This window comes from Trifolium pratense, linkage group LG5 (genome assembly GCF_020283565.1).
Source record: "Trifolium pratense cultivar HEN17-A07 linkage group LG5, ARS_RC_1.1, whole genome shotgun sequence".
Lineage (NCBI taxonomy): Eukaryota > Viridiplantae > Streptophyta > Magnoliopsida > Fabales > Fabaceae > Trifolium > Trifolium pratense.
Genome location: NC_060063.1, coordinates 14,840,852 through 14,863,634, shown reverse-complemented (window position 1 = coordinate 14,863,634; position 22,783 = coordinate 14,840,852). Strand labels below are relative to the sequence as shown.

The window sequence follows — 22,783 nt, the reverse complement described above, 5'->3', positions numbered from 1 at the left end:
GCATAACTGTTAAAAAAGGTTTTATAGCATTTGAATTCCTTCGTATTTGTTTTGACTTTATACATCTTGTCAATGTTTTTCTCTCAGCATTAGAGATCATTTTTCTCCTTCTTGGTACCTCTAGTACGTCCAAATCGGACACTGTTACAAAGATAATTTATAGAAGAGCTCCAACCTTCTATTTATGTGTTTTCATTAGACCCCATGGTGAGACTGAGTTCACCACAGTCAGAGTTTTGAGGAGTGTTCACTTGATTGAGAGACCTTAAATATGTCCTTATGACCTTCTTATTAACAGATTATATTGGTTTGGTCTCAAGTGTACCTGCGGGTCTATTTACACTAGACCTTCTAGCTGGCTCTTGCGTCACTAAAGGAAATAAACCAATTTTCCCATCGAATCAAACCTTGGTCATGGCGGCTAAAAACATGATTTTTGGTATGAGATTCTTACTCTTATAAGTAAAAGTTATGATCAAATCTTTGCATATCCAATAGTGTTCTCTTCATAAGTTTTGATATGTATATATGTCCTCTCATAGTCTGAATAGTTTTGAGTGTTGTAGAGTAAAAAGAAACGAGAAATATGGATTGCTACCTTTAATGAACCAAAATTAATCATTCTAGTTTTGGTGCAGTGGTAATGATGAGCATGAAACTAATGAACATAGTTTACAGTAACAAATGTTGATAATGAAAACATGTAGACGATTTCTTACATGCTATTGGCAATATGTGAAAGAACAACAAAACAAATTAAATAGAAGAAATGATACCTTTATGTTCTGACCTAATCTCTGCATATCCAGCATTGTTCTCTACATAATTTTTTTCATGTTCTGATCCAATCTTTGCATATCCAACACTGTTCTTTTCATAATTTTCTTCATGTTTTGATCCAATCTCTGCATATCTAGCATTGTTCTCTTCATAATTTTCTTCATATGGTTCAATTTTTTCATTTGGACTGATGTAGAGATCAATATCTTCTACTACACATTGATATTTAAATCTGGTAGATGATTCATTTCAATTATATTGTGCTGCTGGACATCTCCATTATCAACTTCTATTAAATTGATGTTTAAATCTGGTATATGATGCACTTCAATTGCATTTTGTTGTTGGACATCTCCATTATAAATTTCTGAATTCATATTGGTATATGATTTATTTAGTACAAGATCCTAAATTTATATGAAGAAGAACCAGCAACAAAAACTAAAATATTTGGAGGGAATTTTCTAAAAAAATTGGAGGGAAACTTGAAATATTTACATCAACCCATTGGAGGGATTTTTCTAAAAAAAAATGAAGAATATGTAGAGTTGTTGGTGAAGTTTTGATGAGAAGTTATGGAAATTCTCACTACCAACAATGAAAGAGAAAGCAATGAAAGAGAAAGAAGAAGTTACAACAAGAGAGAAATGAGAAGTTATTATAATGACGGCTGGATGGTATTTTTACAAAGCTTTAAATGTTATTTGAAGGTAAAAGAGAGGAAAAAAATTAAATTTTTTTTACAAGATTCACAAAAGTTAGAAATTTCTTAATATGTTTAAAAGTGTCAAAGTGGCCAACATTTTGATACGGAGGGAGTAAATAAGTGTGAATAAAAAATAAAAACTATTAAGGATATTAGAATTTTTTTAAAAAATACTACACGAAAACAATGTTTTGTCTTTATATATTGGTATAGATTACTAGTATAGATTAAAAAAAAACTTCTATCATTTGACAATAAACACCAAATGATCATTGCTACCGACAACGTTTCTGTCTACCAATAAGTGGAGTGTCCGGGATTCGAATCATGGCTCCTACATATATAATGTGATATCCGTGCCAACTGAGCTAAGTTCATTGAACTAGGCACCAAATGTTTTATTCCTAGTATTTATTTATTCTTCTTTGAGAAAAAAATAAATTTAAAAAATTAACCAATAATAATTTTAAATTTTTTAACAATTAATAAAACTCGGTAAAACAAAAGCAATTAATAATACAAATGTAAACCCAATATTTTAGTTACTCATTGGTTCTAAACTTACAAAATAAATAAGGAAAAATGAATGAGCTAAATATGTTGCTTTACATTACATTAGACATAAAATAAAGCCCCCCTCCCAAATCTAAATGAAAAAAAATAAATATCCCTGCTAAATAAAGCCTTTTCTAGTGTACATATATATACACATCGTATAGCCAACTAAGTAGAATTTCCAAAATAGAAATAGATGTTTACCCTGTGGGATAAAATGTTCAATATTATTTTTCCTCATCACTGGCATCATCTCCATGTGTCTTCTCTCCACCCCTGATCTCTCCATCACTCTCCTCCATATCAACAGAATTTTCTCTTACAGGACTTTGTTGCTTCATTATCGGTTCATCGTCATCAGATTCTGATAATGCTTGCCTCCGCCTGCTAATGGTTGAGGAAGGTCCGGCGGCCTAGAACAAAATAAGAAGAGAATTATTTCAACCAGCCAAAAAGTGACCAATATATAGCAAATTAAATTTTTGAAAGAACCAAGAGGAAGATGGAAATAAATTCTTTTGACATTAATGATAATGAGTGTATACTAGTTCGGAACTTTAGTGTAGACTCGATGCGTCTTTAGAATAAATTGGTTGGACTACAACCAACTCAATTGATGATGCAATTCAGACACAATGCAAACAAATGTTCTACCAATTAGTCCATCATCAATTCGTCATACGGTGTAGCAATATTCCAACCAGAGGATAGTGTGGATAACAATGTTTTTAAAAGTCGTATTCCAAATAAACAATAAATTACCGGCTCATCATCTGCATCAGAATCCTCAAGTCCTGCTAATGCAAGAAGACCATGGGGATTTTCCTCAACATCCTTTGTATCAGTTTGGAGCTCCTCTCTGTAGTTTGTGTTAGCATCTTCATCCTCCATTTCCTGTTCATCCATCATATCAGGCTCCATTTCTCCAGGCTCCATTTCTTCTGTGTCATTGTGTGACTTTGAGTGCTTATCCTTCTTCCTCCTCTTTCCACCTTTTCTTTTCTTTTTCTCAGCAGTACCACCATCTTCATCATCCGACCTTTCCCTCCGTTTTGAATGTGTGCTGCTCTTCCATTGTTCCTAGAAATGTAAATAGAAGCTTAGAGTTTCCAAAGCATATTTGATTTTTTTAGACACAAACGAAGATAACATACATTCTCTAGTACCATCTGGTTTATATACATTCACAAGATAAAGGACAATCTTTGATATACATACCATTTCACTTGGAAGAAGAAATACATCTGTAAGTACGATATTGTATAATATGTAAATCATTATAAAGGACCAGATTAACTCAGGAGTTTATAGGCACCTATTTAGCACCGACACTTTTTGTTAAGGGAGTGTTTGAGTGTCTGACACTATTACGACACTGATACAAAAGGTTACACTCAAACATAATGTTCATATTCTCAAATTATTATCAATGCTTTTGTTAGTGTCAGTGTCAAGAATGGTATTATTCTTGTCACTGTCCGTGCTTCATATATAACTATTAGCCCAAAAATAACCTTGAAAATAAAAAACTATACAACCGCCAGCAGAATTAGTTACAACAGGAACCATTGGTTTGTTTTTATTTACTTTTTCATTTATTCTTGTGATTCAGAATCATGCTTGTTTTTTAAGCCATTTTCGTAAAATAAAACCATTGGAAACATTCTTAACAATTCTTAAAATTTGGGTTTGGTCCACCTCAACCCTAAAAAATCGGATGTAAGGTGAGAGATGTCACTCATTTATAAACTCCTTTCCAAATTATATTTCATCCAATTGGGACTCTCAACACACCCCTCATACCCAAAACTGGACATCTGAAGCGTAACCCAAGTTACCCAAAAGTAGGAGGCCCAACGAATCTCAGGTAGATTGAACCATATTAAAATTTGGGTTTTGGCCTAACTCAACCTACAAAACCGACTTATAGGCTCATTCAATGTGGGAGTGGGGATTTTGGAGGGGAGGGCTTGTTTTTCTTTTCTAAATTACACAAGTTATAAATTGTTTCTAAAAAGGAATGAAATGTCATTGAATTGTTATATAATCATATATCATGGTATTCTTTAAACATTTTTAAAATCTCAAATATATTAAAATATAGATCTATCCCTCCAAAATCCCCCTCCCAACTCCCAAGAAAACCTTAAAATAACAACATATAACTGCAAGTAAATTTTGAAACCACAAATGAACTCTTACCTTAACACGCTTAAAATGCTCCTCCTGTTTTTGAACTATTTTTAACTCGTCCTCATGCTTTCTCCTATCCATCTATTTCAAATTAAAATAAAAGCAGTTTAAAAACACAGCTTTAGATTGCAACCAATGCAATGTAGCAGATACTAAGAAATAAAGAAAAACATACCTGGATTTTCCTTTGCTCTTCAGCCTTACGCCTGGCTTCCTCAGCCAATGCAACCTGACGTGCAACTTCCTGTCTCTGCCGTATTTGTTGTTCCTCACGCTCAGCTGCTTCAAGATGAACTTTTGCAGCCGAAAGTAAGTGGGTGCAGTATCCAACATGAGTATCAATCTTCTTCTCATCAAATCCATGAATATGTAGGTTGGAAGCAGCAGACAACTGACTAAATATACGGACAGCATTTTGCAGCCCTGCAACCGTTGCTCTCACCTAACATTAAGAAATCGATATCACTTAGAAAACTATGATCAAACTAGATCCTGCATTTAGATTGCTCCACTACTTAAAAATAAAAGGGAAACAAGGAATCACTTGACAGTAAACAAACTTAAGGCAGAAGAACCATTCCCCAGAAAACAAACTCCAATAACTTCACAGCTTAATCAAAACTTGTTGTAAATAGTGTATATTTTGTAATTATATTAAGCCCATTAATCATGCTCGTTAGGTTTAGAGTAGTCTATATAAACAAACTAACATCTGTAGTACTCTATTCACAGCTTTAAAATATATCCAAGACTAAATTTTACAACTCTCAATGAGAAAACATGCTGGATGGATTCAAGACAAATCTCTCCAATGACCTAAGTTGCTCAAGGGGGGGACTAAATGTTACACAGGTTAGAAAAATCCTTACGTGATAGCTACTAACCCATGTGAAACCTCTACCTATTCAACGGGAGCTTTAAGTTAAATTTCCCTTACATATCAGTATAGTTTTTTAAGTCTCCCTGTGATAGTCATTGGAATGAAATTGTTTGAAAGAATATTTCATAACACCTTGGTTATTTTAGAGAATCTTAGATTACCTCTTAGAAATGGTTTTCATATTTTTTATGATGTTTTTTCATTTAATTTAACAAGGATTAGAATTCTAGTTCTATCTCAAATAACACTACTGAAATTACAGAAGACTTCATAAATTTTATTGATATACTACAGCATGATAACGATTTCCACAATCTAACATTTTCATACAATATTTTTGTGCAATACTTAATAAGGTATATATTTTTGTGCAATATTTTCCATATTCGTACTTTAAAGAACCCTGCTTCAGTTTTGGGTCAAAATAGACAACTTCACATAAAAAAATTCCATCTATCTATAAGTATTTTTAATCAAAATTAAATAAATGTAGTAAAAAATATTGAAGGATAAAGAAAACAACCTCATCTGCAGTCCTCTTTGCCTTTTGAAGCGTTGATGCTGAAAACTTCTGCATTGCAACCCCTGCATCAAACCTTAATGTGTAGTTTGAGGGTGCTAAATGGATGGCTCTCTGTAGAGTTTTAATACAGTCTTGCCACTGTTCGGCTTCATAATAGGTGCGTGCCAAGTATAGAAGTACTTGTGAGTCTGTGTTATGATAAAACTTCCGCAAGCAATTCTGATACTGCATATTAAGCAAGGTAAACAACATATAATTGTTATCATAAATACTTGAGTAGGAACTTATAATTCCAGGAGACAACATAAAAGTAGGACAAGCTCACCATTTTGACGGCCAAAGCAAAATTCCCCTGAGCAAAATAGACATGGGCCAGATTTATCCAAACGTCAGGCATCTGGACAAAAACACTACCGCTGGCAGCTTCTTGAACCTATCATAGAGTAAATAGTTGAATTAATTCCAATCAATAAAATTTTGGATTTTTATATTCAAAAATAAAGCTGACAGACATCACAGAAACCTGCGTAAAGATATCTTTTGAAACATCAAAATGGCCTTTTTCTGCAAAAACGACTGCAGCACCATTGGCAGCATATAAATTAGAAGAATGCTGAATCATAACCTACAAATGTTTGAAAATAAACCGGTCATGTCAGATGATAAAACTATACTGTTAGGGCAGGGACTAAATGATGTAGAAAATATTTCAACATGAAATATACAATACTTCAGGAAAAAGTAATTAAAGCATAAGTGTTAAATCTAAGGTAGGATATACAAATAATCCAAGTACATAACGTACCATGTGCTGATAAATCTATCTTCCTCAAATAGATAAAAGAAATACTGAATGATATTAACAAATTCATCTATTTTGGTCCAGGAAGGAAAACCTCTTGAAAAGGTTAAGCAGAGACCTGGGAATGGTATATTCCCCTAACAAGTAACAACCCCTTAATGTTGAGCATTTTGGCTTAAACAGAGATAATACGCAAGCCTGCTTTACCTTTGTGTTCAATAATGGAGACAAGGACCACAAACTCTTGACTACTTGTTCATAAAAGATCTAAGATCGTATCAAGGAACAACATATGTTAAAGCAGCCAAAATCATCAGCTGTTTGAGGCTGCGACTGCTGCTTAGAAAAAATAATTTTGTTCCATTAGCCAGTTTTTAACTTGAATTTTGATGTTTGGTTACTTAGCCCTAGATGCTTAAACCTGTTTGTTTTCTTAACCTTTTTGATATTTTATGGTTTGCTTGTGACTTTTTATTGTTAATTATGAATATTATTATTTAATTTTCAGCATTTATATGTAGTAATAGTATTAACAATTTAATATTTGTGAAAAATTAGAATTGCGGTTGTCCCGCTATGTGCTACCTCATTATATTGTTAATTAGATCGGCGGCTACACACCACTATCCAGGATTCGTAGCTATAGGACCTACTCTCCATGGAGCTTAAGCTGCTTGGTAGAAACTCAACCATGATTTATATCAAACAGATTCCATTTTTATGTATATCAAGTTGATGAAATGCCAAGATCAGTGAATTTCTTTTCTTAAACCAAATCCATAAGTCTAAGGAACAAAAGCTTAGAAAGAACCACAAAAATACAAAAATGGGTCCTATTCTTATAGAAGTAAGCAAGATGAAAAAACCTACTTTGGTATAAAGCTCCTTAGCCTTTTCCAAATGAGTAGCTTCTAGCTTTGGATTACGCTTTTCATTGCGAACTGCAGCAAAGTAGTTCCAGTTTCCCTATTCATTCCACGACCAGTGTGACAAGAATGATTATAGTAACATAATAATGACGATAGGTATATGTATTTTCCATTGATATTAAACAAAATGCTGTAAATAAGATTAAAAGGATTTAGCATACATAAACTATGAAGTGAAGTATCACTGGAGAGTAGACTTACTAGAGAAAGTGTAGCATATGAATCCTTCCCGTCAGTGGCGTCACTGGCTGCCCGGAGAGTTTCTTTTGCCTTCACCCAATCATCATTTTTCAGCTCCAACTCACCCAGCATAGATAATGCATTTGGACACTTGCCATTCACCTTCAGGGCATCATTAACCTACAAAAAAGAACATTAAATAGTTTAATTATAAAATTTATAGAGAGGACGGCTTGCAACATGTTCTCTAACACACTTCTAAACATACTCCGTTCTATTAGTTAAGATGTAACGTCCCACTAAACTATGTGGGGCACATATATTTGACGAGACTCGCATTAATTTCAACCAATAAGAGGGAGTGAGTTTTTGAATTTCTATTATAAATAAAATATGAATAACTTGATTGCTTGAAAGAAACCCTCTAGGTACTATTTTATAGCGCTGAAATATTTACAAATCATATACATAAATCACTAAACTCTTTATATTTTCTCATTCTAGCAGGATTTCTTTCCTATTTACACGGGATATCAGATCTTCAATATTAGCAAACCATATCAGCATCAACAATATCTACAATAACAAAGAAAAACAAGGAGCTCAAGAGGAACAGTAACCAGTTCAATGCTTAATAGAATGTTGTTCCGAGCCTTTGAAATAGCAGCAAGCCTCAGATACGCATCAATGTAGTCTGGGTACTGGAGATACAAGAAAAAATAATGATAAATAAGCCAGTCATAAATCACATCATATGTACAAAAATATGGACTTCATGAAATAGAATTGAAGTATCACCCAGTGGAAATTTTTCACAGTATAGGTACTGAACAACTATGCATATGAAGATAGTTATGCATAACAATAATATAGCCAGCCAAAAAGGCATACCAGCCTTCACATTGAAAGCAGAGCAATAACAAACATTCAAAATGAAATCTTCAGATAAAATCAGCAAGGGCAAACAAACAAACAAACAAACCATTTAAGGTTTTTGTTCAATACCAAGACTTGAGAGAAGTATTAAAAGCATTATGCACATGAGGTCACTGAAAACTTTCAACACCCGTACCATATTAAAACTTTCAACAGGTTTTTCGTTTATCGCTGTTGAGATTTCCTTACTTGCTCCCTAATATACTACTGATCATATTGATTGAATATTTTGGACTAAATTATGAAAGGATACTTGCTGTAAATAGTTTACCAAATCTATACCCCAATATACAATGATTCATTTACGTAATTATGTAAATATGAATCCAATTCTTTACAGATCAATTCATAGATCAACTCTCAAGTCATACCTTAAACAAGATTAGACGATATAATATGCTTGCAGTTCCAGATTCATTTAACTGCTCAAGTAATCTGGCCAGGTTAAAGATTACTGTGACTTTATCCCATGGTACTTCAACAAGTTGACCATTACTTTCAAGGTCATGAAATAATTGCATGTCCTTGAATTGAAGAGTAGAAGTAGCAGCATCAATGGAAGACTTATTTGCCTCACTAAAGAAAGAAAGCCAAATTCCATCACCAAGAGCTTCCTTAAAAGTTTGTTTAGCAAACTGAAAAATAGAAGAAATCAGAGATTAACGGTGGTAAGTGTGCTAAGTAAGGGACCATAATGTGAGCAATGCTGCATGTGAAATAGCAGTACAAACCTCAAATTCTCCCCTTTCGAACTGGAGGACACCAATATTGTTGAGTAATTCAATTGGTGCTTCCTGACCTCCCTTCTTAAAAAGAGTACGGGCCTGTACCAGGTTTACAAAGCCTCAATTACATCAAAGATTTTGGAACTTCAACAATGAAGTGTTTTCTTAAATTTCATAAGGATAACATTTTCTAACCACAAAAGAACAGCAGATGTTAAGTTCTTAGCCCCTTACAGTTTTGAATGCATCCAGTGCAGCACCTGTGTCGGACAAAATTAACAATTCTCCTAATTCAAGAAATGCCTGCAATACAAAGAGAAAAAGTTCTAAGATTCTATAAAAAATCTCGTGTAAAAAAACAAAAGATTCTAAAAAAAACTAGATAAAGAATATTGATTGCAAGATAAACTTCACTTTTAGAGCCATGAAAAGTTTTGGACAATTAGTAACTAATTAATACAATAAGATTTAAAACAAAGAATCGTGTCAGGAAAAATACGGGTTCGCAAAAATATTAATCAAATATAAAACTTCACCAAACACCAAGAGACACATAATCTGCATTACTTATTAAAATCTAGTTCAACAAGATTTTGCTAATAGTCACGTATATAAGATAAAATAGAAAAAAATAAAAAACTCAATGGACCTTTATACAGTGAGCAATTACATGCACAGCAGAGAATATGGATGGCTACACGCTATTTGTGTTACTTTGGCATGCAATAACTTCACATCAGCTTTTATAATTTTTATTGGAACCTATCAATGGACCATTATAATCATTTGAATTTTGACTTAATTGTACTTTTAATAAACTCATTTGGAGTTATATCAGAAGCTTCACCTGGGCATCACGGGGATCAATTTTTGTAGCTTTCCTGATAAATTCATGGCCTTTGTCAGTCTGACCAAGCTGAACATATATGTAAGCAAGAGCCTGTAAGAAAAGAAAAAATACACAAATAAGGGAGAATGGAGAAATAACAACCTTTTGCTAGGTCGGGTCTGCTAATTAATATTCTTAACCAAGACATAGGTACTCTAACTCATGTACACATTTTTATGTACATTATTAAACCAAAATTTATAGTTATCATTCCTGGGTAAAGGCATGCAAGCCAAACCAAAACTTCTACAATAGGATGATGCTTAAGTTTATAGAGACAAATTAAGTAACTTACTTATACTACACATGTAAACGCACAAAACTAGGAATTAGCCAAAATGCAAGACATTATTCAAAAGTCATTGTCTTAATTTAAACAAATGTGTCGAGGGTGACCGATGAAAAGCTTGAAGACTGAAATAACAAGAAGGGCAGCCAATGAGAAGCAGAAGACTTGGAACACAAAAAAGGAAAAGAATACAAGAGAAGGACGAGCAACAGAACAGAGGCAGATGAACGGCACAAACCTTTGAGAACTTAGATGATTTGCACGAAAACTGAAATACATATTTGACTGTAACACTGACCGAAAATAGTAATGAGCAACGGGTGTTTGTACGAATCACAACTTAAACAAGGGTTTTGAACCATATATGCTGTTCTGCTTAAAGAATGGTAAAGGAGCAGAAATATACCCAACAATACGGTTGACCAACAAGAAAACGGACGGAAAAGAGGGGATTGATCTCTTGTTCAATATCACAGCAGGCGCAAAACAAAAAAGAGTTCTTGTAGCAGCCTCTGGACGGAATGTTCTACTGCAATAGCAGCGCTGTCATGTATTATTGACAGCTGCCTAAATTTGCATCAGTTAAAAACATTGTAAGTTATAGAAACATTATCGTTGGTAAAAGTCATGTTCAGGGATGGAATTAATAACAATCCAAATAGTTAAATTTCAAAGTGTGATTAATGAGAAACCATCAAGTCCTACACCAACAATAATTTACCAGAGAATACTTATTTGTGATTTTCCAAATTAGAGGGATAATATTATATAGGGACTTCTGGAATAAGCATTTACAGTCATGAAATTTGCAGTGATTGATCTAACATTTTATGGAATCTAAATCAATTTCTCCGAACAAAAATGTGTTCGATAAAACGATATTTTTCAATCATGCACCTTAAATTACAGCATACTGAAAAAGAAATCATACGAAAAGGGTGAAAGATATTATCCTTTCAATTTTACCACTCACTTTCAATGTCTCGCAATTATCTGGGTACACCTCCAAAACCTTTTCAAAGTTTGAGAGTGCACTTCTAAAATCTCCCAACTTAATTTGTACTTGTCCCAAACCTGGAAATAGGATTAAAAAGTTAAAACAGTGAAACAGGCAAATTATCTCTTCCCTATGAAAATGTCACTGAGATGCTATCAATATCATACTATGCAAAAGTTATAGTAACTTGTAAAATTCACAATCAATGATGTAAAACTCAAGCCATTCAAAAAAAAAAAATGATGTAAAACTCAAGATCCAACCAAGGATATATGTTGTGAGTTGTAAAATCATCATAGAAGTAAAAAAATAATAACAAAGATACAGGAAGAAATAAAAAAGAGTGCAAGGGTAAAATAGGGGAAGCATTTGATCCCACAATCTTCCTCGCAAACCGTCGGTGATCTTTTGAGATTTTTATCCTGTTAGTAGCGCAACACAGAAATAGGGGAAAATATAGAATCATCCAATTCTAAGAGTTGCCTCACAATCCTAACAACATTGATCATGATACATTTTCATATTGCTGAAACACACCAACAGAGCTAATCAAATCACAATGCAAAAAAGATTATTGTATGTTTTAAGAACAACTGCTAAAAATGTGACTCGGGAATAGGATATAAAGGAAATAAAGTTTGGTACATCTCATAATCACAGATGCCATAAGATGTTTAAAGCATTATTAGTTCTATAGCTAATAAAATTCAATTAATTTGCAGCCATATCACAAAGTTACAGAAACAGTGAATAATTTTAAATTAGATCAGCAACTGACCATAATAAGGAAACACAAATTCATGGGGCTTGCTAATTTCCTTGACAGACGCCATGTAATACACCCCAGCTTTATCATAGTCCCCCTGTGATGAAGAAAAAAATTAGTGCCACCAGCAATGCTAAAGCCGAAGGTTCGATATTTCCAACCTTCCTAAAAAATGGGGATTTACAAAGCCAAAGGTTTACAAACATTTTCATAGTGCCAAAATTATATTAAAAAATGGTGATATATAAACATTTTTAGAATCATCCTTTAAACAATAGGAAGTCAATAGGATAGCAAAAAAAAAAAAGAAAACGTAAACGTTTCTTCCAAAAAATATATGCATCTTAAAGAAGTTTATTAAAGTCAAAGTACATAAATACGTAAAATTTGAGAGCTCAGAGCTCCATCAGATGTAGGAAATAGGAATGAACAATAATTAGAAACATCAAATTGACCAACATGTTGGAAAATATCTGTCCTCAAGGCAATTATTATTGCATACATGGATAATGATAATACTGACAACTATTTCACAAGAGAGCATAATAAAAGTTGAGAAAACAGATAGAAGATGGACATTGTTAAATATCTACCACGCTACTAGATACATAAACGATTTTATGAAAGCCATATGAGAAACATGGCAGACCAGAGAACCTTTTCACCCCGTAACTTAAATAACATTCCCCTTCAACCTATAACAAAGCCAAATCAACCAAAGATAGACAGCCAAATGTCAAAACATGTAAAAGAGGGGAGAAAAAGGAGCTTCCAACCTTGCTATGGTAAGAACGTGCTAAATTGTAATAAGAGTGAGACTTTGTTGGACCATGATTGGTAACAGATAATGCAGTTTCAGTCAGTTGCTCGACCAAAAAATGTTGACCAGTGAAGAAGAAATGATTTGCAAGATAATTCAGAGCCATTGCACAGTACGGGTAAATCTCAAATGCCCTCTGCATTTTTACCATTCCTTTCCTAATTCCAGCAGCTGAAAGATGTCATACAATATAACTATTAGACCACTAAATTAGAAACTAATATAGCTAAGTTGATTAAATATATGTGAGGTGTGCCAGAGCGTGATAAAGGAAGAAAAGGTGAACCTTCGTTAGAGCGCAAGTCCATTATTGCAAGTGCAACAAGAGCCTCGACATTTTCTGGATCAAGCTGAAAATAATCAATCATGAAGCATACACACATCAGTACCAACAAATAAGCTGAATTGTTGAGCCACTAGACATTATGAGATTCACTTGCCTGCAAAACACGCTCAAATGCCTGTCGAGCCTTTTCAAATTGACCTAATTTGTAGCGACATAGACCTATGCCAAGTCTCACAGCTGCGGGGCAATTGGGATACACTTGCAATGCCCTCTTTAGTTTGGCATGCCAAAATAAAATAAAAAAAGTAGTATTGAGTGGTGTTTATAAGCACATTAGAACTGTCACAATTCAGTTGATTAACCAGACATGACGATAACATCAGTTCTCGATACCCTTAATTAACATTCATGACTTATAAATAAAAAATTTGCATGGCTTAAGGAAATTCACAATAAAAGTGAATATCTACCATCGAATATCATATCTTTCATCTGATCCATAGAGTTTCCTCGTTAGTCTTTCACATGACAACAATCAAAGGACTGATTCCAGACCACTTGAAATTTGGCATGCATATTAATGGTGTCATTAAAGTTACAAATTCCAAGAATTCTTTTAGAGAAATTAAATCCTATAAAAGTTGGCAAGTGATGCAATGCTGATTTAATTTTTAAGCGTTGACATTCGATTTCGATCATGTTTCCCAATGTCAACATATTTATATGATTCATATAGATGCAGTAGTATATACATAAGTGTGCACATAAACCGTTAGTCATATATCACTTCAACGGCCAAAAAAGGGGCTATATTACCAACCTTATACAACTCAAGCGAATCCGCATATTTTCCACGGTTGAACTCGACACATGCCTGTAGAAACCAAGTTAAAGATTGTGTAAAAATGTAGAAAATATTTGCTACACAGACACCTCAAACTAGTTTCAGGCATTAGTGTTGACATTCCAAAAATAAGATACACAGGATGGAAACGTGTAATTTTCAAAACCTATGAAAAAACATACACTTGAATTCCTAGATAGTAGTGACCTGTACAACTGACTCTAAAATGAGAATTATTGGGAAATTTCAAGAGATAATTATCGATTAATGTTTTTCCAGTTTATTCATGAGTAAATACTTTATATAACCTTAATTAAATAGGTTATGTTAGGAAGAGGGGAAATGAGCTGCAGGCTTGTAGGGGCCATCCAGACCCAATAGTAGGTTAGTCGGTAGAGTCATCAGATGTAGTTAATTATGATATGTAATCAAAACAGTTAGAGGTGGGATTTCAGCTAAGATTGTAGAAGTGAGAGGAGAGTTTGAGTGTCTAATCTTTGTGTGAATTTCGGTTGTAAATATTTTTACCCCGGTCAATAATTGACTTGAGCATACTACTGATTTCACAGGAACAGTGTGACAAGTGGAAAGAGCATTCGAACCCTGGGAACTGCACAAAAGCTCGTTTAAGAACGTTTTATGGGCTTTCTAAGATAGAGAAGAGAGAACCCTTTGCTTATAGACCACAATTGCCAGAGCATAGCAGAGTACACCCTATCGTTCATGTTTTCCTTGGAACAGCACAACCTAAGCAGTTGTCACTTGGTCTTTCTGAGGAATGGGAGTTCAGGACCCAGCAACAGGATGTCTTTGATTTAGGATATAAATGTTATTGGAGAAGTGGAGTTGATGATTAAGTGGCAAGACCTTCCTGGCAGTGAAAAATCATGGGAGGGGTTCACAAAGTAATGGAAGAGAGGACATCCTCTTGCTTGATTTTATTTCTTTTCAACTCAAACTAACATATTCCTTGCTGCAAGTCACCCAGATGTACAAAATGAAATCATAACATGTGTTCAATGTTGAGTCTGTTCGATAACTAAACTTTTTCATTCAAAAACTAATTGCATGGGGCTAATACAACCTGTAATCATCTCACAACTAGAACATGTAGGACTGGGAGTTATGAAAATGCAGCTAAAATCTCATGTACTTTTTAACTTATCTACTATTATACCTGGCCTAAAAGAGCAGGAACATTGTCACGATCTCCTTCTAACACAATCTTAAATGCAGAAGATGCCTGTTCAACTTCACCCTTTGCTAACAAAAGCTGACCTGTAAGAATTAACTATATTAATTTTATTAAGTACAAATAGTGAATGACATACTCTTCTGACAGCACTGACAACCATGACATATTCTTATAAAACATTATCAAAATCAACAAATATAAGCTAATAACTACCATGCACAAAAACAACAAAGTACACCCTGAATTCATTTCAATCAGAAAGTGTTGTCAATCACGGATCGCAGAAAAAAGCGGTTTGTTCAAATTCTACTATGTAGCATTGCTATAGCACCGTTACATGAGATTATTTGGTACTCCCTCTGTTCTGTAATAATTGTCACATTTGCAACAACAAAATTGTCCTAATAAGAGCGTCTTTTTCAATATTAGTCTTAAATGATTTATTTTCTTCCAATTGTACCCTCTCTCTAATTAATATGCATCACTCCAAAGTCATTACTTTCCACTTTTCATTTATGATAATGAAAATACACTAATAGTTAATAAGGATCATTTCGTAAAATCACGACTCTCTTTCATTTATTATCTTTTCTTAAGTTGTGTGAAATGGTCAAATGCGACAGCAGTAATAAATAGTATAATGCAGAACAATAGCGATTTCCAATTTGTTCACATTATGCCACACTATAGGGCCGCTATTTAACAACACTATTCAATCGTCAAACAGGGCTCAGAAAAAAAAAGCCAATATAAATATTAACCTCAATAGTCAACATGCCATAATATACAAAACCACGTCATTCACACAACCATATGATGAGGTCAAACACAATCAAATGAAATCTTTTCAAAATACCACAGAAAAATACAAATTTTAAAACATGGTTCTATAAATGTTGTCTCAGAAGAGAAATTCCTAGTGAAGTTAGGCTGTCTCCACTCTCCAGGATACCTAAAGCTATTTTGTTATAGCCCAATCCAAGATAAATCTAACTAGAACAATGTTGCTCATACTCACAATCATATTAAAATTTACATATATTCGACAAATACATAAGGAAAATTAAATTCACCTTTTCCAACCCAAGTAGAGGGCTCATGCATGTCTATCCTTGATGCTTTATTGTAATATTGTGTTGCTAAAATGAAATGCTCCTCTTTTTCTCTTTGTTTTGTCTCTATTTTTCCAAGGTAGCTATAGTAAGCCCCAAGGGCATTTAAGATAGCAATCCTCTCATATCTAATATCAGCATAATATTCATCAATTTCTGCAAAGTGAGTCACAAAAGTCAACACAGTATATTATAAGAACGTAATATTCATCAGTGTTTTAAACAATACTAGTAAAAGTTATAAGAACGTGCACCAAAATCTATAAAGAAAGTATACCTGGACTGGATCCTTCTTCCAAAATCTGGCGAAACTGATCAACTTTTCCCTGCTTGAAGTACTCCCGCTGCAGCACCATAACAAGTAAATATAAATAAGTTTTGAAGCAAGGATGACAATAGTTATCATCAACATTCAAAACCAAATAAGCACAAAAAAAAACGATATTTGTGTTAAAATAGGGAAAATTATGAGTGGAGCGTTGTCTTTCTTGCCCTAGGCAAACTGTTCTAGAAATAATAAGGTCGTGTTTGGATAAACAGTCATAAGCACTAATCATATAAATGATTATGTATAAACTATTTCTATAACAAAAGATAAAATCAAATTAAATTGTTTTCATATAAGCTATAAGTTGTTTTCTTATCACTTTTGTTGGTTATTTGTTGCAAGACTCTACTTATTTTCTTATTAATATATTATTTGGCTTTTACGAAAAGAAAAAAAAAAACTATGAGATGTTTTCATAAGCTATAATGGAAAACTTATGAAAATAACTTATAGACATGTCATAAGATGTTTTCATAAACTCTTCTAAACAAACTCACAAATGCATACATCAAATAAGCTCAAGTAAACTAATCCAAATACAGGTCCTAAGTGGAATATGAAAAATCATCAAACAAGATTCAAAAGAAGCATAAAATATCAAATGCAACTAAACAAACCAAAAAATCAATTATATATCATCCAAAATGAACTTACAGCGATAATGAGCCAAAGATCGAGAGGAGCTTGTTCAGCTTTGAGGATATCAAGGATATCAGAAGCATCCCTCGGAAGTTGATCGAGATTAACCCTAACTTCTTCCTCTGAATTTTGAACAGGTATGTAAACGGACGCCATTGATTAATTCACCGAGAACAGTGTGGAACCCTAATTTCGTTAGGTTTGTGAGGTTGAAGGAAGATGAAGAAAGACCATATATAACACGAGAAGAGAACGTGGAAAATTGAACACCGCCTTTTGCCTCTGAAATTGATTGAATGAATGAATGAACGCTGGAGAGGTGACACAGCATTCGATCCCTAACGGAAGAAGCACTGCCCGCTTTGATTGTTTTTGGGTTAACACTTATGTCCGTTTGGTTCAATGGAAATAAAGTGGGAGGAAAGATAATTACTTAAACCAATGTATGAGTTTAGGAGGGTGTATTGAATTGATATTTTATGGGACAATTTTGCCAAAAAAAAAAAAGGGTAAATAGGGTTTTATCCCCTGTAAAATAAGTCAATTTTGCATTACCCCTGTAAAAAAAACTTGGGATTACCCCCTGCAATATGAAGATTCTCTCTTTTTACCCCATGTTTGACAACTTGGCATAGAATCTTTATTTTTTATGAGGTGGCATGCATATGTGGCATTTATTTATTTTTTATTTTTTTAAATTTGCACATGTCATTTTTATTATTAAATAAACTAAAAATTAAAAAAATAATAATAAATTCTTTTCTAATTTTCCCTTCATTCCTACCACGATAACTTTCATCATTCAACAAGAACAACAACATCAACACCACCAAGAACAACAACAACATCAACAAAATCATCAACACCACCAAGAACAACAATCCAAAAAGAACCCAAATTTTTTTCTTCCAAAAATCAATCTCGGTAAACCCAGAAACATAATCATAAATGTTTTTTGTTCTTCTATTCTTCATCCCTTTGCAACAACTCAATTTCTTCCTAACCCAAAAACATAATTCTTCTTCCCAATTCTTCATCCCATCAATTCAATCCCTAACCCATAAATTCAAAAACTCAGTTTCTGCCTTTATAGGAAATCCGGTTCCTAGTTCCTGCCTTTGTTCTTCATCAATCATTTGTTTCGACGAATTCGGCGGAGTGATTCAGCGGATTTCTAGGTTTTATTTTAGATAAAAAGGATTCTGGGATTCTGAGTTTGTGTTAGAGAAAAAATAATTTTGGGTTTTGAGAAGAAGAATGAGAAGGAGAAAGATTTGTGTTATGTTACAGAAAAAGATTGTGAGTTTTTTTTCTTTTTTTTTGCGTTAGAAACAATGGATTAACATATCTTTTTGAATTAACATATTTTATTTTTAATAATTTTTTTGACACAATATTTTTTATTTTTTAAAAAACTAATTAAGTGGAATTTTTTAAATATTTGTCACCAATTTATTTAATAATAAAAATGACATGTGCAAATTAAAAAAATAAAAATGAAATAAATGCCACATATGCATGCCACCTCATAAAAAATAAAGATTCTATGCCAAGTTGTCAAGCAGGGGTAAAAAGGGAGAATCTTCATATTGCAGGGGGTAATCCCAAGTTTTTTTTTTGCAGGGGGTAATGCAAAATTGACTTATTTTGCAGTGGGTAAAACCCTATTTACCCAAAAAATAAAATCTTGATGATTTTATGAGATGAGATATTCAATTAAGACTTTTACAAAAGTTCAATAAATTTTATGGTATTCAATTAAGACAAACATGATAATTTTTTTTCTTCAGGGTAACAAAATCCGTTGGTATTCAATTGAGATTTGTTACTACTTTTAAAATGTTTATTGTATTCCAAAGTCTACCGATTTTGATGGATTCTTCTTTGGAATAGAATGGATTTTGTGAGACTTTTTAGTTAAAAATAGACTTTTTCAACAATCTCACTAAAAGCCTTAAGACTTTTTTGAACTCTCCAAGACTTTTTACTTTCATCATCATTGTATCAAGGGTAAATGATCATTTACCCCCTGCAAAATAAGCAAATTTTCATTTACCCCCCTATGCAGATTTTTTTTCTGTTTACCCCCCTGCAAAAAATAGATTCCCTCATTTTGCCCCCTGGGTGTACAGCAGGACATGTGACTATGCAAATCTGCTGACGTGGCTTGTACAGTGGAAAAAATCATTTATATTTATTTTTTAAATTCCATGTCACATAATATATTTAAAAAAAAATTTCCTACAAATAAATTTTTTCCTACAAAATAAAAAAAAAAAGATTTCGTACAAAAATAACTTTTTTTGCCTAAATAAAAAATTAAATTTTCTTATTTTGTCCCCAAAATAAAAAATTTAACGATTTATTTTCAAATATTTTTTAATTAAAAAAATAGAATCTTTATTTTTGTCTGCATAATTTAGAGTTGCAGATATAGTGCAAGCTAAGGTTGTTGCACAATTTAATATCACATAAGAATTGAAGCATAATTTTGCTTTATTTTTTTTTTGCTGCATAATTTAATATCACATATAATTTTGGTAGAAGAGGAAAACACAAATAAAACTTATTCTTCTATTTTTTTTTTAATTCAAAGAGATTAACAAAAAAAATAAAGTTTTGTTTTTAAAAATTAAAGATTATGTTTTTTTTCTAATTCAAAGAGATTTGAAAATAAATCTTTAAAATATTTAATTTGGAAATAAACTTTATTTCGGAGTAAATCTTTATTTTGGGAGTAAAATAAGAAAATTCATTTTTTTTTATTTTGAGAGGAATTTTTTTTTTAAAATTCGTTTGTAGGAAAACAAATATAATTTTTAAAATTTTGTAGGAAAAAAAATTATTTGTAGGAATTTTTTTTTTTTTATTTTGGGAAAAGAAAATAAGAAAATTGGTTCGTTTATTTTGTAGGAAAAAAAATTTATTTTTTATAAAAAAAAATATCTGACGTGGAATTTTTTAAAAAAATATAAATGATTTTTTCCATGTGTACAAGCCATGTCAGCAGATTTGCACAGTCACATGCCCTGCTGTACAGCCAGGGGGCAAAATGAGAGAATTTATTTTTTGCAGGGGGGGTAAACAGAAAAAAAATATGCACAGGGGGGTAAACGAAAATTTGCTTATTTTGCAGGGGGGTAAATGATCATTTACCCTTGTATCAAATTTCTTCTTCTTTATTACTTCTCGGTTCATCATCACCGGTTTTCTTCTTCTTTTCTTTTTGTTCACTTTTTCAACAATCTCACTGAAAGTCAAGACTTTTTACTTTCATCATCATTGTACCAGTTTTTTTTTTCTTCTTCTTCTTCATTACCTATCAAATATGTTTTTTGCAAAAAATATTTTAACAAATTCTACATCTTTTTTACAAACTTTTGATTCATTACAACTTTTTACAGCAAACAAATTTTTTTCGTCACATTCATCTGCTTCTGTTTCCCATCAATGGTGGTGGTGGTGGTGACCTTTTTATTGATGATTAGAAACATATACATGAAAAAGTAAGGGCTTTTTATTTTTTTGTTTAAATATTTGCATTCCCAAAAAAATATAATTTCTTTTATTAAAATTTATTGATTCTTTTAAAATTTTCCAAATATACAAAAGTTTCCTAATATATAAAGTATTATGAAATGTTGATTCTAAAAAGTTTTTTGAAAAAAATCTCTCAAAATTCATTCAAATCATGTGTTAAAAATCTTGATTGTAAAAAATGTCTTTTAGACAAACTTTAGTCCAAGTTCATGCATTGATTTGCGTGATTTTCTTTTCTTCCACTTTTTTTCCATAGAACCAAACGGACCCTTAAGGTACCTTTCTTTCACCTTTTAATTTTTTTTTAATTGAGCTAAGTTTACCACACTAAATAATTTCTTTTAAAATTATCATTTTAAGTATTTTATCATTTTAATTTAAAAACAAAAAAAACAAAAAAAACTCTAACAAGAAAACTACTCCCTTTAGTTCTTTTTTATAAGGAACACTTTGTAAAAAAAATGATCTTTTTTATAAGAAATTTTGACCAATTTTTAAATATTTTAAATATTTAATTTTACTTATACCCGTTATTTAAATGTTTTTGATTTTGTGGTTGTTGAACTGTTTTGAGTCAATTGATGTTTGTGCTTATAATTATTAGCGTGCAGTGGTGAAGCTTGATAAGGAGTCAATATTGCACTCTCCGTCTAATAACTGTTTTTGGTGGCTAGTGTATTTGGGTCCTTGTTCGGTAGTTCAAGTTAGTTTTATATGCTGTACTAGTATAACTTACCCGTGCAAATGCACGGGTTAATGTTCAATGAAAAATATAGATATTTTTTTGATACATGAAAAATATGGATTATTAAATTTTCAATATTTTGTGGTTTTTTTAATTATTTGTAAAATTAATTTTATATTTAATGTAATAATTTATTTAAATATGATAAATTATCCAAATTTTGGAGATTTTAAGGAGAAATGGTAGAACGGAGAGTGATACTCCACTCCCCGTTCCCAACTCACATGTTCGTATATTTGTTCTTTTATTTTCATAAAAAATGTCATTAAGCAAAAACTAATCTAACGGTTAATATATATTACTTCTTAATCGTCATCTCTCTCCTTTAGACATTTGTTTTCTTCTGGAGTATTTTAGCCCATGTCCCCGTGTGAAAAAATTTCACATTTGTGTAATGAACAGTAGAATTATTTGTCATTTGCTTGACACAAAAAAAAATTTATATCATTTTTTTTATGCATATCTCATTTGTTTTTTTTTTTTTTGAATCAAAGCAAATATTATTAAAGAAGCAAGACTAGGTTACAAAGGCCATATCTTTTTGGATATGATGATTTATACAATCAGGGAAATAATTGGACCACCACTTGTTGGGCTCAGTAAAAGCCCATCTAGCCAAAGAGTGTGCTGCGTGATTCCCCTCTCTGCTTACCCACTTCAGAGAAAGCTTGTTGTTTAGATCGAAAGCCCTAGAGCACTCACGAGCCAACAGTCCCCATTGATTCCTTGGGAAAATTTTGTTGTGAATCGCGTTAACTATCACTGCTGCGTCCATCTCCACAATAACTTCATCGAGCTCCATCGCTTGAATCAAATTCAACGCTTCTTTGAGTCCCGCTGTTTCTGCTAAACCCACATCATTCGATCCCTTTATAACCCTCGTTGCAGCCCCAACGCAGCGGCCATCATCCCGTCGTAGGACCATACCTAACCCCCAATGGCCATCATCCTGAAGATGAGCATCCACATTGAGCTTTAGGCAGTTCCTAGGCGGGGGACTCCAGCTTTTGTCGTTACTAGCAAACGAAGGATGAGACGAAGTCTTGGGTTCAAGTCGTTGATCATTGATGTTATGGTGGTATTCATGAAGCAGCTTCAATGCACGGGGGAGAGCTAATTGCACA

At 32.7% G+C, this 22,783-nt stretch overlaps 1 protein-coding gene across 1 annotated transcript; it reads right to left on the bottom strand.

Annotated features, from left to right (window-relative positions):
- Positions 1-1,996: 1,996 nt before the first annotated feature.
- Positions 1,997-17,821, bottom strand: LOC123884459 (protein CTR9 homolog). The gene is made up of 24 exons (XM_045933552.1): positions 17,390-17,821; positions 16,685-16,751; positions 16,369-16,563; positions 15,278-15,378; positions 14,077-14,130; positions 13,411-13,527; positions 13,257-13,320; positions 12,927-13,141; positions 12,163-12,247; positions 11,361-11,461; positions 10,057-10,149; positions 9,444-9,512; positions 9,216-9,308; positions 8,856-9,119; positions 8,169-8,249; positions 7,570-7,728; positions 7,310-7,405; positions 6,161-6,262; positions 5,963-6,070; positions 5,638-5,862; positions 4,410-4,676; positions 4,244-4,315; positions 2,804-3,121; positions 1,997-2,454 (listed from the first exon to the last, which is right to left on the bottom strand). The coding sequence occupies exons 1-24, from the start codon at positions 17,528-17,530 to the stop codon at positions 2,269-2,271; spliced, it is 3,273 nt and encodes a 1,090-aa protein (XP_045789508.1). The 5' UTR covers positions 17,531-17,821; the 3' UTR covers positions 1,997-2,268.
- Between the last annotated feature and the right edge of the window lie 4,962 nt (positions 17,822-22,783).

Excerpts from the sequence above, each read along its gene's own strand:
- LOC123884459 (XM_045933552.1), bottom strand. The coding sequence starts at position 17,530 with ATGGCGTCCGTTTACATACCTGTTCAAAATTCAGAGGAAGAAGTTAGG. Across the intron at positions 13,142-13,256 it reads GGACTTGCGCTCTAACGAAG|CTGCTGGAATTAGGAAAGGA; the intron begins GTTCACCTTTTC and ends GACATCTTTCAG. Across the intron at positions 10,150-11,360 it reads ATAATTGCGAGACATTGAAA|GCTCTTGCTTACATATATGT; the intron begins GTGAGTGGTAAA and ends CTTTTCTTACAG.